General features: G+C 34.7%; 1 protein-coding gene across 1 annotated transcript in view; it reads left to right on the forward strand.

The window, feature by feature from the left end:
• LOC142984123 (tyrosine-protein kinase-like otk) overlaps positions 1 to 17,179 on the forward strand; it is a 42,614-nt gene extending 25,435 nt beyond the window's left edge. Inside the window, exons 3-18 of the mRNA XM_076131511.1 lie at positions 3,498 to 3,566; positions 3,701 to 3,816; positions 4,155 to 4,305; positions 4,958 to 5,101; positions 5,643 to 5,688; positions 6,221 to 6,351; positions 6,932 to 7,075; positions 7,456 to 7,584; positions 7,842 to 7,949; positions 8,281 to 8,417; positions 8,853 to 8,981; positions 9,402 to 9,598; positions 10,195 to 10,306; positions 10,590 to 10,685; positions 11,358 to 11,483; positions 12,909 to 17,179. Coding sequence (XP_075987626.1) covers positions 3,498 to 3,566; positions 3,701 to 3,816; positions 4,155 to 4,305; positions 4,958 to 5,101; positions 5,643 to 5,688; positions 6,221 to 6,351; positions 6,932 to 7,075; positions 7,456 to 7,584; positions 7,842 to 7,949; positions 8,281 to 8,417; positions 8,853 to 8,981; positions 9,402 to 9,598; positions 10,195 to 10,306; positions 10,590 to 10,685; positions 11,358 to 11,483; positions 12,909 to 13,040 — 1,967 coding nt within the window. The 3' untranslated portion in view covers positions 13,041 to 17,179. The remainder of the gene's footprint in view (positions 1 to 3,497; positions 3,567 to 3,700; positions 3,817 to 4,154; positions 4,306 to 4,957; positions 5,102 to 5,642; positions 5,689 to 6,220; positions 6,352 to 6,931; positions 7,076 to 7,455; positions 7,585 to 7,841; positions 7,950 to 8,280; positions 8,418 to 8,852; positions 8,982 to 9,401; positions 9,599 to 10,194; positions 10,307 to 10,589; positions 10,686 to 11,357; positions 11,484 to 12,908) is intronic.
• Positions 17,180 to 17,216: the final 37 nt, after the last annotated feature.

Raw genomic sequence — 17,216 nt, forward strand, 5'->3', positions numbered from 1 at the left:
TTTCGCCTTTAACTATTTTAGTCTCATGTCTCCGATAGACAGTCGCTCTATGTAAAATACTGGTATTTAGCTGCATCCGGTGAGACTGGAAACCGACTCCAACATAGTTTGGAAGAAAGGGTAGGCAGAAAAAGACGTCTCTTGTAAATAGGGGACCGCCTATTGCCACATACTAGATACGTTATAATTATCATTCTGCCTATTCTTTTTGTAAAAAACCGTGATGTTGAAGCTATTTTTTCCAACTTCCTGTAGTAAAGTTGTAATTTATTAGTGTGCTCATCGATACAGCAATAATGGTTAAGTGATAATTGATCGCTTGAACCCGCGGTCCCGGGTTCAATGCCGAGTGACGCGCAACAGTTGCTTCCAACGTCTTGTATATTTAGATTTTGTAGGGTGACTATGAAGTCGGTGAGAGGTGGGATAATCTTGATTTGGAACTACCGTAAAATCAAAACGATTTCTTTTATTTGAAACGATTCAGTACAGAAATACTCTAAGAAGTGTCGTTCTTTACCATTTCGGAATTCGCTAGCATACCAGTTTTTTTCCAGGGAACAAGTTTTTAGTCATAGTTTACAAAATGTTATCTTATAGACTTAATAGCCTAGCGAGTACCACCGTTGAGTACACGTGGCAAGCTTCTCCCAAGATTTGTCACTTCTCCCAATTTTTTGATATCCGTCAACTCACTATCGCCCCAAGCCACCGATAATTCAATATATTGTCTGCTAAATATAATTTAAAGTTATTCACAACTGACCGAGATTTGCTCCTAATAACGTTAGAAATTCTAGTGAAACCATTTCCTTCACTATACTTACAGGGGCCGAAACAGGTCAGTAAAGTCAGTAAAAGTCAGTATTTTTGGACCTGGTCAGTAAAAGTCAGTATTTTAGAAAATCGGTCAGTATAGTCAGTATTTTTCCAAACTCAACAATTTTTTTTTGTTTCCCTCTGCTGTTGGCCAATCTTACATTCACGATTTGCCCAGTAATGATATCAGAGGGCTGCTTTGGATGCTTGATATTATGTGGATGATCTGCGTAATATATACATGTATTGAAGCATCACATGACTTCAATAGAATAGCAAACTAAAATTTACTATTTTTTTGAAATCAATATTTTTGAAGTGAAAATTCTTTAGCGCCGTTGCGCACTTTTATTGGAATTGGTAAAAACTTCTAAACTCGCGTCAAGACACGCGACCTGATCGAAAATTCGTAAGACCTGATTGAAAATTCGTAAGACCTGATTGAAAATTCGTAAGACCTGATCGAAAATTCTTAAGACCTGATTGAAAATTCGTAAGACCTGATTGAAAATTCGTAAGACCTGATTGAAAATTCGTAAGACCTGATTGAAAATTCGTAATACCTGATCGAAAATTCTTAAGACCTGATTGAAAACTTTACTAACAAAGCTTTTTAACCCAATACAAAGGCGGTGCTGGTTGACTATGGGGATGGTGGAGACCAATAACCGAAAATAAGCTTTGTAACCAACTTAAAAAAAGGATTTTGACTTCTCAATTCGACGGTATTTTTCTTATTTCTCACCATTCACCCGAAAAACGGTTTAGAAATGGTCTGTATTTGGTCAGTATTTTTGAATTTTTGGTCAGTAAAATCAGTATTTTCGACCTCGGAACTTGTTTCGGCCCCTGTACTTAGAAAAAGACACACTTTGCAGTATTTTCCAGCTGCATTCAAAACAAAATATCCTCGAATCTATCCTACTTATTCATATATCATAGTCTCCATACAGATGTAAATGCGTACACGCATCTCGTTTGATGTGCCGCGTTGTTTGTTTACCCGCCACAGCTCGCCGCCAGAGTGTGAGCGGAACACGCCGCAATTGTGTATAGTTATACCACATTTATTTGTTAGGGATGAAGGATTTCATGTTGAAATAGTAGCTGAAATTTTCAGCTAGTTAATTGTCGAATATGGAGCCGATACCAGTGTTGTAATGACAACCCCGTGGCGAAATGATTTAGCCTTTTTTTTTGTCAGGGAGGAAGCGAGGGTCTGTCGGGCTCTCCCGCCGGCTAGGAATTTGGGCATACCGACTAAAAACCTGACGGTGTTCCTTCAATAGTCACCATAAAGTGGCCAGGACGCGGTACCTCCAGTTGGGTACCCGCGTCCCAAGAAATGATTTAGCCCAGTCCGAGCATATCTTGACGACTCTTAGATTAAGAGCCTGTGCTATTTGCCCTAATTGTCACTATGTAGATAATACATCACTTGTTGCTACTCTTTTTAAATAGTGCTCAAATGTATTTGAAATAAGAGTTTTTAAGCGTTGCCAACAAGCTGTTTCAGTATTCAAAATCTAGGTAACTTTTGTCTCGATATCGATTAGATAACTTACTTACGTATGCCCGGTTTCTGAATACATTTAGCGGTAGTTTATTTATTCAATAGTGTTTTTGTATGAGTTTAAACGCTATTGAATAGATAAACTAACGCTAAATGTACCTCAGAAACCGGGGTTAAATGGCTAAAAATCTAATTTAGTAGACATGTTTTTAAAGGAATTTCTTTATTCTTAATACGGATATTGAGTTATTTCCTGCTATTTATTTAAAACAATTAATGAACTGAAAGATTCTAAAATAGTTTTCGTTTGATGTGCCGTGTATTTGTGTATGTTTATGTTCGGACAGGCGGCGTCCATGTCTTCTAAGTATGGTACAGATTTCACGGCTTGTGTTTGAATGTTATCTCCGCTAGTGTGATGTTCCCTCCCCTATTTCAGACGGAGTATTCAATACTATATTAATAATTACGTATAATATTACAATTTTTAAATCATGCGAAAAAAAGTCAAAAATACGTGCTGTAAACATAAATAAAACTACACGGTTTGATAGAAATCACCTTTGGGTTTGGTTTTTGGGGAAAAATATGCATTGGATAGGTTAACTGCAACTTATCCATAACCCTTATTTTCTAAAAATATCGTAGTAAATGCGTTTAAACACAGTTAGATAAACCCGCTGCTATATAGCGGTAGTGAATTGTGAAGTAAAGTTATACTTCCCACAGGAGACGTTAGGATGCTGTACATTGCCATTATCAACGTTGATGGGGAATTTAACTGAATGTTGTCTTGTGTTGAGTAGACATAACATCTATGTTGTTACTGTACTTGAATTCAGTCACCAGTCAACAAAATCAGTTAAAAAAACAATCAACAAAAATAATCTTATTGTGTTTTCACGAAAGCTCAAAAACTAGTAAGCGTATTTTCTTGCGACTTTCATGAATACGTAGAGAAGCTTAAGGGTTTCAGTGATAAATTCGTTAAAGCTTTCCTTAAATTACTCAAATATGAACTTAAATATTCTTTTTACTTTTCCAAGTTAGACATTAAAAAATACTAAGCACATATATTTTTTTTTTGGATTTAAGTCCTTCGCTTGTCAATATAAATGTTCGATATTTTGCATTTAAATAATATGTATTTTTCATTTATTTTCAGATGTTACTCATCATTCGGCTCACAAACTGCGAAACCATAAAAGCAGCAGACGACATCGCGCTACCAATGGTAAATAAATAATTACAATTTAATTACTTACTGCCATCTATTGCTCAATACAACAAACTAATTTACTACTTGTTACAGTAAACAAAATAGATGGCGTTGTAAACAGTGTCTGTAGTTATACTATTCACCAACAGATGGCGAGCTTCGTTTCGAACCAGAACCTTATAGTAAGAAGTTAGAATTGAATAATTCGGGAAAAATACACTGCAAGGTAGCCGGCGGTGTTTCACCCACTGTACAATGGTATTCGGTAAGTTCCCCTCTCTTTTAATAAACATGTACTTATTTAATTATGTTTAAGTTTCGAATTTAAATCGAACCGAAGTAATAACTATGTAAGCCACTTGACAGGGTACTGAGGGTAACATTATTATACGATCAGCTTTCGCGGACCTTAATATTGTGTTACTAAAATCTTGTTCAGGCTCCTTTATAATAAATAGCTATATAAATATCATAAGTACGATAAAATACTACACAAACCCTTAAATAACAAATACGACCTATGTCTTACACATACTTAGGAAAATTACATTTTACATAAATAGTATGTATCATTACTCATCACTAGATGTCGCTACCTTACAGAACGAGGAAGACCCGTTACCTGACGGAGTGACGTCATCCAACGGCACGTTGATGGTGGCTGAAGCAGAACGGAGACATTCAGGACAGTACACGTGCAAGGCCGTTGATGGAGACAAGTCTATCACCGCTAAGATTAACTTGGATGTCGTAGGTTTGTATTGGCACTGAATTCAATTAAAATTGCTTGCCTCTAGAAGTAATCTATACTAATATTATAAAGCTGAAGAGTTTGTTTGTTTGATTGTTTGTTTGTTTGTTTGAACGCGCTAATCTCGGGACCTACTGGTCCGATTTGAAAAATTATTTCAGTGTTAGATAGCCTATTTATCGAGGAAGGCTATAGGCTATATAACATCACGCTACGGTCATTAGGAGCGGATTAGCAACGAAAAATGTTACAAACACGGGGAAAATTTTGACTCATTCTCTTAGGTGACGCAAGCAAAGTTGCGCGGGTCAGCTAGTTTTAATATAAAATGACTTACATATGTAGGGCAAGTTATGGTTTAATACAGTCATGGCTAGAGTCTTTCGTAAAGTATTTTTGTAACGGAATATTCAAAGCGCGGTCGCTAGTATATTTGACTGCTGAGCATGAGGTGTTGAGCTCGATTAGGGGTTAGGGAAAATACTATTTGCCACTAATTGCTTATCGACCGGCGAGTTTATAAAATACTTTGGTTCAACGTTTTATAACTACATTACAATTTTAAAGCTACATTTACTACAATTCACAGCCGGACTTCCATTTGTCCAGCAAAACTCAGCACATTTAGTGTTATTAATAATCTTTATATTTCCAGTGACTCCTCGCGTGGTCTCCCCGGAGCCAGGTCAGCAACTCCACGTGACAGTGGGTCAGACTGCCGTGCTGAACTGCATAGCCACCGGCGAGCCGCCACCCACCACGCACTGGGACCGCAACCTCGCTATACTTACCAAACAACGTTAGTATAAGCACATATTTTGATTAACCTTTATAGAAACTCCCATAAGGCTCAATTCCGTCCTATGTTAATGTCATAGACATATTAGGTCGGGGAAAAAGTCTTTTCGTATGAACTTGTAATAAAATCTCTTTGGCTTCAAGAATCACAAATGAGTACACGGTTCATTAGGTTTCTTTCAGTGAGCTCGTGAGGTACCCAAATATCGAGCTATTTTGTGTAGAGAACAGATTTTATTACAAGTTCATACATACTATAATGCGAAAAGACTTTTTCCTCGACCTAATATATTGGTCTAGCGTACGGTCTACAATACTTAATTGCCAGCGACACTGCATAGCAATGCTGACGAAAGCAGCAATTGTTTTATATAATACGCAGCCGACTTACGCGATTGACGTTACTGTAGATAGAAAGTTTGCCTAAAAAGTACAGATTCCACTAAAACCCTAACATAATTGTTTTGCTTGTAGTTTAGAGCAAATTATAAGACTTAAGTATCAGCAGTTATTTATTCTAAAATGTATTTTTATCTTCACAGAAGATGGCGTTGATGTTGAAGACGGTGTTAATGCGACTACAGCTAAGTAAGTACAAAAAAGGTCCCATATTCAGACCGTGAATGGTCCTAACGAATGATAATGATCATAGTACCTTATTGGTTCTTCACAAAATCTACTGTAACAATATTTATTAGAATACTAGCTGACCCGCGCAACTTCGCTTGCGTCACATAAGAGAGAATGGCTCAAAATTTTCCCCGTTTTTGTAACATTTTTTACTGGTACTCTGCTCCTATTAGTCGTAGCGTGATGATATATGTAACCTTCCTCGATAAATGGGCTATCTAACAGTGAAATAATTTTTCAAATTGGTCCTGTAGTTCCTGAGATTAGCGCGTTCAAACGAACAAACAAACAAACTCTTCAGCTTTATAATATTAGTATAGATTCTCAACAGTAGCCCGTAGTTTGCCCCACCCCTTATTACATGGAATTATATTGTAAATGGCAAAACATAAGTATTTTTCATACTACTCTAACCACACCTTTTGAAGCAGACGGATAGTTATTAACATAAGAAGTTTCTAACGTGTTTATTACCGTATGTTTGTTACAGAATGGTATTAATGAACAACGGCACGCTAGTAGTACGTAACGTGTCGTCGCTGGACGCGGACCGGTACGGGTGCACGGCGGGCAGCGCCGCGGGACTCGATAGACATGAACTTGAGCTTATTGTACATCAAGGTGAGTTACAACACATTTATATAATACCATTTTAAGGGCAAGAATGCTGAAAAGCTTGAGTCTCGTGTATTAAAATTAAATACCAAATCTTCTTTAGGAAAATTATCAATATTTTACTGTCACTGTATCTACTGTCAAAACAACAACCAGTACCGTAAAAGTGGCTGAATAGGGATGCAGGGGTGAATAGGGACGAAACCAGGAACGAAATATTCGTTCGATTTGTGAGAAAACAGTGGTCACACAGGTTGTAATTTTTAAGGAAATTAAAAGTAGATTATATGTTTGTTAAATAGGAACCCATTTAAAAAAATAAAACTGTCATCTAAATGTAATGGTATTCAATGTTTTTAATTAACTACTTAAGAAAATGGAAAGACAAAACAAAAATGTTTTAATGGAAATATAAAATCGATTCCTACAATCTACTAAATCAACTATCATTATTTTTAAGTTATGGTTTTGGTGCCGCTATGGTTACGATGCTGCGTGGAAGGAACGTGATGATTTATCCTACTAAAGAAATCATAAGTCAATCACGTTATGTAATTAAAATAGGTACTTTTTCTTTATAAAACAGAAGGTGAGCTCCCAGCAGCGGAATCAAGCGGTGTGGCGGGCAAAGCCGTGGTCGTGTCAATATCAGTGGCCGGCGCCTACATGGTGCTGGTGCTGGCTCTCATGGTCTACTGCAGGAGACGACGGCTCAGGAGGCGGCAGAGAGGTCAGTACGCTCTGATGAAATTCAGGACTTCAATGTTTACTTGGTAGTATAGCTATTTGACGGTAGATGGCGTTGTCCTTAAATGTTGTAGTTTGAATAAAATAAATGGAATAGTTTGGTATACCCTAATTTAGACATATTTTGTTGTTGAATTCTTATTATAAATGTGTTTTGATACAAAAGCACATACATTTGTATTGAAACACTAATGTAATAGTTGATTCCTGATTTCTTGTTCAAACATCAAGAATAGTTATTAAATTCTGGGTTTCGTAATAGACAAATATAAAAAAATATCATTTAACCGCCATGATTTTATGTTCTTAATCTAATGTTTTATCATCAATTTTAATGTAAATCAAAACGTCTTCTTCTTTTAGGTGAGAAGATGGAGTTAGAGATGACAGAAGGTCGCGAGAAGCTCGTAGAAGAAGGAGAAGAAGACAAGCAGAAGGCCAACGGAGCTGCACTACAGAATGGAAGATTGTTAGCACATGATAAGGACAGTGGTAAGATACATTGTAGTATTCATTTCTAACTATAAAGATTGTTTTATTTAAAATATATAAACTGCATCTTTGACTCTGACCAGTTGCGTACATGACTAGTGAGCATGAGTTCTCGGGTTCGATTTCCGGGGTCGATGTTTTTTAGGTATTTAAATTTCGGGTACCTATTCTATAACAGGCGAGATATAACTTGATGCAGACATAATATAGGGAATTTAACATTTTAGATGATATTAACGTATTGTTTATAAATTTAGGTGCTGACAATTCCGAAGTGTCAGGGGTATCGCGAGCGTCGAAGAAGTCTGGACAGTTTGAACATCTTTCAGTACCAAGGACATTACTCACTGAACAAATTACTTTAGGTAAGTTATTCAATACGCTTAATAAGCAACTCGCGCAAAGCATTTTTAATATACGTAAAACAACTAACAAAATATATCGTCAAATTTTCAAGTCGTTTTAGCAGCCACCCTTAATATTGAGTTTATTCTGTTTTTAGTATGTATTGTTATAGACATATTGACAACTAATGGGCATAATTTGTTGAATATTTGATATTTCAATTATCCATAAATAATGGTTCACAAGAGAAAGCCAGGTAGTAGGGTCCCGTTTTTATCCTTTGGTTACGTAACCGTAAGGACCATTTCTACTTATAAAATATATAATATTAAATCATTTCTTTTCTCCCAGGTCGTGGTGAATTCGGCGAAGTGCTACTAGCTAAGATCGACATGACTGCTGTTAACAAGCTACGTAAGAAAGATGATGGTGAAACTGAACCTAAGATCAGACCTGTGCTGGTTAAAGCACTTACTACTAAAGATGAGGTGAGAGACATTAAGTTAGTCTTTTTTGTACTATTATTAAGTTAAAAAAAGTGACAGCGAATATTGGAATACTTGTAAAACTTATGAACTATTGTTTTTTTTTCGCTGATATTATATTTATTTGCGAATAATAGTTTTGTTACAAATGACTGCTGTTGACAAATGTGCTACGTTCAAATTAATTATAAACATAATAAAAAATGAAAATATAATATGATTTATGAATATAAGCACTGTCATAAAAAAGATAATAGTTATTCTAATGGTCTTGTTCTTTTTGTCATAATATTAGGCAATTAACAATATAGATTTCAAAAAGATGTTTATTTTCAGAAAAATGATAACTTAATATATTTTACAATTTATAACGTTAAGGATATATGTATATTATTGTTTATTTTATTTGTGTTGCATTGTGTATGTTTTGTGTATTAGGTGCAACTAGCGGAGTTCCGTCGTCAGCTGGACATATTCAGTCGCGTTCGTCACGAGAACATTGTCCGACTGATTGGACTGTGTAACGAGGCTGATCCACACTACATGCTACTTGAACATACTGACTGGGTAAGAAATACTGGTGGTAATACTTTACTTTGTCGGAAATTTGTAATAACGCCATCTTGTGGTTAGTGGCAGAATTAGTGAGTATTTGAGAGGTTTTGAATCGCGAAGACGTTGTTTTTGTAAATTTCGTATTTCTTTTATGTTTCAAATAATATATGCACGTGTAACATAATTTTAGAATAAAACTATTTCGGTTTAAAGTAAATTGAGGTCTCTATTTGGGGTGAAGTTAAAATTTGCCTTTTTTATTTATGTAAAACTCGTAAATGTTATGATGTTTACAACGCTATGTTACGCAGACATAGTTTTACTAGAAAGAAAATATTATTTGTTGCATAACGCTAACATTATTTTTCAATTTTCTTTTAATTGATTCTCAAAGTTTTCGGTACGTATGTCTAACTTTATCATATTCTTTAGGGTGAGCTGAAGAAGTTCCTGATCGCGACCCGCACGGCGGAGGAGAACGAGGAGTACATAGCACGTGTCGGTCCGGCGCACGCTCCCCCTCCTGCTGCCCGCGCCGCGCCCGCCCTCCTCCCGCAGCACCGCGCGCTGCTGGCCGCGCACCTGGCCGCCGCCGCCAGCAGGCTCGCCGCCGCCAGGCTCACACACCGGTACTGTACTACTATATTCTAATACCCGCGCCGCGCCCGCCCTCCTCCCGCAGCACCGCGCGCTGCTGGCCGCGCACCTGGCCGCCGCCGCCAGCAGGCTCGCCGCCGCCAGGCTCACACACCGGTACACATCTGTACCTTAACATAATTATTTGTGTTTTATTCATTTATGGATCCACATACTACCACCTCATAATCTAGCATTTATTGTCCGATGTCGTCCACACAAAGTAATAAAATTACTTAATATTAAAAGTTAAAAAAAAAACGATAAAGGTACTACAGTAGCTTAACATCTTTATTCCAACCCTTGAAATGTAAATAACGATTTAAACATGAATTGATTTTAATTCCATACTTCTATTTGTACCTTCAGTAATAAAATGAAGTCTCAAGCAAATCTTCATCTTCTATTTTCAGCCATTATAATAATGATTTCTTAAAATCACAACGAACGTAGACAGCAAATAACATAATGTAAAAAAATGAAAAAAACATATATTTTAATTTCAAAAAATATTTTCTTAAATGTAAGTAATAATATAAAGCATTTTATGTACTTCAAACATACAATTTTAAATTTTACCTATTCACAGAGACATTGCGGCTCGTAACTGCGTGATCACATCTAAACTGCAGCTAAAACTATCGTTCCCGGCACTGACGCGAGGTCCCGACTCACACGAATATTACAAACTACATGAACAGGTAAACGTTCTTATATCAAAGTAATAAAAAAATCTGTCTTTTTCTGGATATAACATACTACCTTGTACCCGTGAATTCCTCCGTGTTGAAAGATTTCCCAGAGTAAAAAGTATCCTATGTGGTTATCTGAATTATATTTCATCAGTGTACCAAATTTAATAAAAAAATCCGTCCAGTAGTTTTATTTTTTGTGAAAAAGTAGCATTCATCCATCCTCACAAACTTTCAAATTTATATTTTATTAGTAGGATTATTAACTTTCATATTTTTATGTATTGTACAGGTGATCCCTCTCCGCTGGCTCCCGCCTGAAGCAGTGTTGGAAAGCGACTACTCCACCAAGTCTGATGTCTACATGTTCGCTGTTACTGTGTGGGAGGTATGAACATCACATAATATAATGTTAGATAATATTGCTCGCGACATCCACCACGTGAAGAGGTTTTACAGAGTTATACGGCAACTTATGTTTAAATCCAGGTACTCCTCAAATATTCCAAATTTCCTCAAAATCCACTTCATTAAGCCTAGCATGAATATTTTGCTAGTAGTATATTTTGCGTTTTCGTATCGAATAATTTCTGTTTACATTCGAATTTGAACTTTTGTCAGTTTGACGGAACTTCGAAGTTCCGAAGGTGGTACTTCGGTTGTACTAAGCTTTGATTTGACATACGGTAGTTATTAAAATTTCAAAGCTGGCTATCGATTAGTGGTTCGTCCTTAAGCTGCAGTAGTTTAGGCCCGGTTGACACAAACTTTCGCCTTTTATAAAATGAAATAGTATAGATAAACTAGCTGACCAGGCAAACGTTGTTTTGCCATGTACCTAAGTATAAAAAAATAGTGTCACTTAGGGGTATGGAAATATTGCACGATTCTCAGACCTACTCAATATGCTCACAAAATTTTAATGAGAATCGGTCAAACCGTTTCGGCGGAGTACGGTAACAAACATTGTGACATGGAAATTTGTGAAATGGAAATTTTATGTATAAGATTGTATATTACACTTATATTTCTAATTTATAATGAAACATTTTTTTTTCAGATATACACAAAAGCTGAGCTACCATTCGCGAAGTTGAACGACAACTCAGTGCTAGAGCGGCTGAAGAGTGACACACTCGAGTGGACGGTACCGAGTTCGATGCCGGACGCACTAGGCGCGCTACTCGTAAGTTTTCCTTATTATATCAGTATCAGAGAAATTAATCATAGAAATTGAGACACGCGCGGTGCGGCTCGCTTACAATATGACTTAAGAAAGTTTCTCTCATATAACGGAGGAAAATAATGCCGTAACTTCCATCTTTACTGGAATCAGTAATCAAAACGGCTCAGACCACAAAGACAATCTTATTACCATTGTAACAAGCTGACCCGTACGGATCCGCGAGCTTTGACAGTATTCCTATTTTCGCCGCTACAGGATAGAGTTTAATATATTATAGTCTAGGCCTTCAACTAACTACATGCAAATTTTACAAACACAATAGTATCGTAATTTTGAGGAGCTCGTGGCTTAGTTAACAACAGCCGCGCGGATCGATCTCTGAGGTTAAGCCATGCTTGCCGAGGTTGATTTGTGGATGGGTGACCATCTTATACATATCGAGTTCCTCCGTGTTTCGGAAGGCACGTTAAATTGTGGGTCCCGGCTGTCATTTTCGAAGATCTTTGACAGTCGTTAACAGTAGTCAGAAGCTTGAAAGTCTGACAACCAGTCTTACCGAAGGGTATCGTGTTATCCCAGGTAACTGGGTTGCGGAGGTCAGATAGGCAGTCGCTCCATGTAAAACACTGATATTCAGCTGCATCCGGAGAGACTGGAAGCCGACTCCAACATAGCTTGGAAGAAAGGCTAAGCTGATATATAATAGTATCGTAATTTTACCATAAGAGCTTAACACGTTAGCTGCCACTCCGGTCACCGGTGCCCGGACCCCTACCTACATCTACGCGCCATTACGGTCACCGGTGACCTCAAGGCAAACCTGTTTTTGGAACGAATTTGTACGCCGGAGGATGCGTTTTTGATACATTTTCTGTACTGAAGTGACCGGAGTGGCGCTGTAGAATACTTCTTTGGCGTGGTTCCTGCCTACCTACGTTTTTCGATTTTTTTTTCTTAAATTATAAACATGACAGTTAGTAATAAGTGAAAAGCAAGTTGTTTGTGCTCTTTGTTTGTAATTTTAATCAAACTTAGCATAGGAATAGCTTTAGCTTGGATTAAGAATAACATAATAGAAATATGCTATTTCAATCTCAAATGTTCTACACCTACATATATGAAAGAAGTGACCGAAGTTGCGGTCACTCCGGCGCCTTCGTAACGGTTTTACATATTTTCGCTTCACAGCGCCACGTAGGTCACCGGTGACCTCGTCAGGTTTTTTGAAAATATTTTGAAAACTATCGAACCGATTTCACTTTAAGTTAGATATATTTTCATATCTTAACATTCCACACCAAATATCACTAAAAAGTTTTTCTAAAAAAAATATATTTCTTCTATGGCAGCTAACGTGTTAATTATCAGTCAGACTTTCACATTTATAACATAAGTACACTACTTAAACCTACCATTTCTTCCCAGAAACGTTGTTGGCACAAATCCCCGGCCGAGCGGCCGCAGTTCACGGAGATATTCGAAGAGATCAGCGCCATGCTACAAGACATCACTTCCGACACCACATCCCAGAAATCACAGGAGAAAACTGAACAGTAATAAACATTAACATATTTATTGTATTTTAAACGTAATTACTTAAGACGAGGCAAAAACATCGCATTTTAGACTCCATTTTTTTTTTAATTTGAACATAACTACTTAAACTTTACGCAAACATTCTAATTTGGACGTTTAATTTTAAAAAATCAGGTAAAAAGATCAATGATTGAACTTTATTACTTAAGGTTTCAAGCAAATACAATAAATTTTGGACTTTTTACTTCAAAAACCAGGCAAAATTATTGAAAATTTAATTATATTACTTAAAAGTTTATGCAATAACATTATATTATGAATCTTAGAACTTGAGATTCCAGGCGATGTTATTGAATTCTGAACTTTGTTAAAAACTTTTAAGATTTCCGGAAAGAATATTGAATTTCAAACTGTTTAGTTTGGGTTTTGTATAGAACAACAATAATGACAAATAATGGCCTATTTAAAAAATCTAGTCTTTATAAGCGACACAATACCTAAATATCGATACACAACTAACTTCAAAGTATCGCACTTAAGAAAAAAATAAGTAAACTCCCGCCAAATTTTGTATTTAGAATCTACACATCTTTTAAAAAAATATCTGGTGAATTGTCAAAAATGGCCTAAATCTTGGGACATTGCAATCAAAAATTAGTTAGTAAGTAATTATTAAGTTAGTCAGTCATTTTATATCGTGACTTTTAAGTATATAGTAAAAATATATAGCCATTTTGATGCATTTACTATGTTAATATAAGTTTAGTATTAGTTAGTCGATTAGAATTAGGTTGTAAGTAGTTTTAGTCGATTTTAACATAGACATTGTAGTTTTTGGAGAACTTTTCTTAACTTTTGAATAGTTTTTTTTCGTACCTATTTATTATTGATTATCCTTTTTAAAACAAATATTTCCTTCTTTAAAAACGTATATGTTCACTTATGTTCTTAACCCCAAGAAATTTAATTTAATTAAAACAAATTATTTTATTTATTAAGTTTTAGAAACAAGTTATTTACTTAATTGATATTTTTTTATTTTCTGATTTAAATCGCATGAAACCGATTTGATTACCTACCTTTAAAAACAGTACGTTTTTTAATAATATTTTTTTACAGATACTTTTAAAAAAGTGATCCATTCCCTTCAATGTCTATATTAAATTCTGCCGAAAGGCTTGTATAATTTATAAAGAAACTGAAGCTAAATGATACTGCCATTTGTATATAGTTTTAGTATATAAGACTGAATTATAATACGTAGCCGTTTATTTGATAAGTCGTTATCGTCCGAAATTTATTAAAACGTCCTGATTGAATCGAAATCTTAGTGTATAAGTTTATAAGCGGCCAGTTTGTGACGTATTCTAGCTTTTTTTGGCGGTAAACAGCCAACAAAACATAACCTAAAAAATATTATACTGAAATTTCCGATGGTTGATAATTTGCGACATTTCATGATGTTTTTGAACCCATTGCTATCAAAAAACACAAACAACTTAATAAAAAATAAAAACTAGCAAATAAATAAAGACTTCCATCTTGGGTAGTCAGATTTTCAAGCGTCTGAGTTTCAACCAGTTTAGAGGCACGAAGTTTGAGCTGTTTACCCTCCATTTTTAAATGTATAGTATAAAATTGTGCGTTGGATAGTGTAAGAAAATTTCGATTAAATTATTTAGGAAAAAATCTTGCTAATTGGTGTATAGGCTGAGAAATAAATCAAACGGGCTTTTTGTGGTTTATGACATATAGCAAAAAAAAAGTAAGTTAACTCATGTGGAAGTGAAAAATGAGTGCGGATTACTTCATACTAAGTAGCAGGACATGAGAAGAGTAACTACAGGTTAGTAAATTAGCTAAATTCCAGTGGGCATCGGGCAATATGGACCCATACAAATCGGTGAACTGCAGGACCCCTAAGTAACGAATAACCGCGAAATGATTGGCGCACAGAGTAGTTACGTTATTCAAAAAGTTTGTATCTCCAAGGGTTTTACTGTAACATCTATCAATATGTTACCTTTTAAGGAATAGGCTATAACCATCAATACAGCCTTATTTAAAACCAAATAACTTGCTCAAAACCACAATCACTAGCCGAAATAAGACTTGAAGCACGCAACGGCCCATCGGTTAACTAATTAATATTATTTTGTACATTTTAAAACAAACAGTGACCAGAAACTGCATTTATAGACATAAGTTCTAGTTTATACTTAAAATAATCTCAATTTTAATCTCGTATAGGTATTTTGTGAATAAAGACTGTTTTTTTGAGTCTCGACGAACTATTTACTGGCAAATTGATTTTCTTTGCTGTTAGTTATAAGTAACTTTCTTATTAATAAAAATCGTGTAAGTTCTGATCAGTTATACAGTGTTATGTCACTTTCAATCAATTTCGAAATTGTATAGGAGTGAAAGAGACAACACTATAACTAATCAGAGATTACTCATTTATTAGTAAAGCAGTAAGAATGTAATGTAATTTGTATGACTGTTTTTTTATACTTTTATATACAATGCCAAACTAATTTTATAACCTCAGTCCTCACGATAACCTCACGATTTAATATAAAAGTGAAAAGTAATATGACGCCGGTTACTTTTGAATAAGTACCAGCTAGTTTATCAGGAGGTATTTTGACAGTTGTTTTCATGCATTTTATCCATCGGATACGCTATCCGACACTTAAAACTGTGAAAATGGACAGTTATGTAACATTTGATGTATACTAGTGATCTGAATGATTCGGAATTACTATGGAATTAATTTTTTAAGCAGTATTTTACAACTGTAGGAGTAAATCTCTCTTCTCTAAATTGCATCTTTTTGTTTAAACACTACTTGACTAACAAAAGACAGAAAATCTAATTATATATTTATATAAAATCAAATTAAAATGCGGCATTGATTTCATACAGCTAAGTTTAGTTAATGCATACCATATTTATTTTCTTTTCAATATAACATCAAAAGTTTTCAAATAATCGGTTGACCCGTGAACGAATGTTATAGAATAATTAGTTATGAATATCTTAAAACCAATTGCGGTTTCTATCATAAGTAGGTAGGCAGCTATGATTAGAATAAGTATCAATTATAACGTGTAGCTTTTTATAACTCTTTAGTGAATAGCAGTAAAACTGAATAGGTTTCATGTAAGCTTAGTGCCAGATTTAGAGAATAAATTAATGTACTTCTTTTTACTTTCGTCTAAAATAAAGATCTCCTAATGTGATTGAAATTATTTTGACTTAATTCTGTCTGTGTTTTTTTTATAAATAAGTAATGAATGATTGCAATGAGTGGAAGAAACGAAAAGTAACTTTTTTTTGATAATTTTCTTATATAACACGATTTTATTTCAATTCAATGGCATCATTAACGAGCAAGAACTTTTAAAACTTATGTTTAGGCGAACTTAATGCGTTTATAAATAATTTACTTAACTTTTTATAAATAATTAAAACCTATTTTACTACAAAAATAACAATGACTTCGGTTAAAAGGTTTTTAAACGCATTGGACTAAATTTTTAGCGACGCTTAACTCGTGCTGTTTTTAAGCATTGTTAATTTAAAGTTGTTGCTAATTACTATGGATCTTCCATCTTCTTCCAATAAAAACGATTTGATGTTGTGAATAAAATATTATTAATGTTTGGGGTAAAATTGTCTAATATATTGTAATTTAAATATTATAACTTAAATTGTATGTTGTGGAATATAAAAACTTGTGAGATCATTTCAAAAATTCTTTAAGTGAAAAACATTTTTTCTTTGTAATATCAGGCCTTAAATTGCAGACTATAAGGTGTCTAAAATTAAAAAGATCAATTCTGACATTTAATCAAGAGTGTTACTTTAAATTTAACTTTATTATATTTAATTTTAAGACTTATTTAAGCGTGCTAAAGTCATATTTATCCTTTTTAGTTATTATTTTATATACGTATGTGATATTGACTGAAGTTTTTTTCATAAATCTTAGCTTTACCGTGTATTTTAGAAAGATAATTATTTATAAGACTTATGTATGTTGGTCGATAAATATATCGGATTTAAATAGATATATTTATCGATGTAACAGTATCTGTGTAATTTGTAAATGAAAGGAAATTTTGCATTTGCGATTTTTAAATAAACGTAATGATAACTTAGTTTTTTATTGTTTTATTTTTACATAAAACA

The sequence above is a fragment of the Anticarsia gemmatalis genome, chromosome 26 (genome assembly GCF_050436995.1).
Source record: "Anticarsia gemmatalis isolate Benzon Research Colony breed Stoneville strain chromosome 26, ilAntGemm2 primary, whole genome shotgun sequence".
Taxonomy (NCBI): Eukaryota; Metazoa; Arthropoda; class Insecta; order Lepidoptera; family Erebidae; genus Anticarsia; species Anticarsia gemmatalis.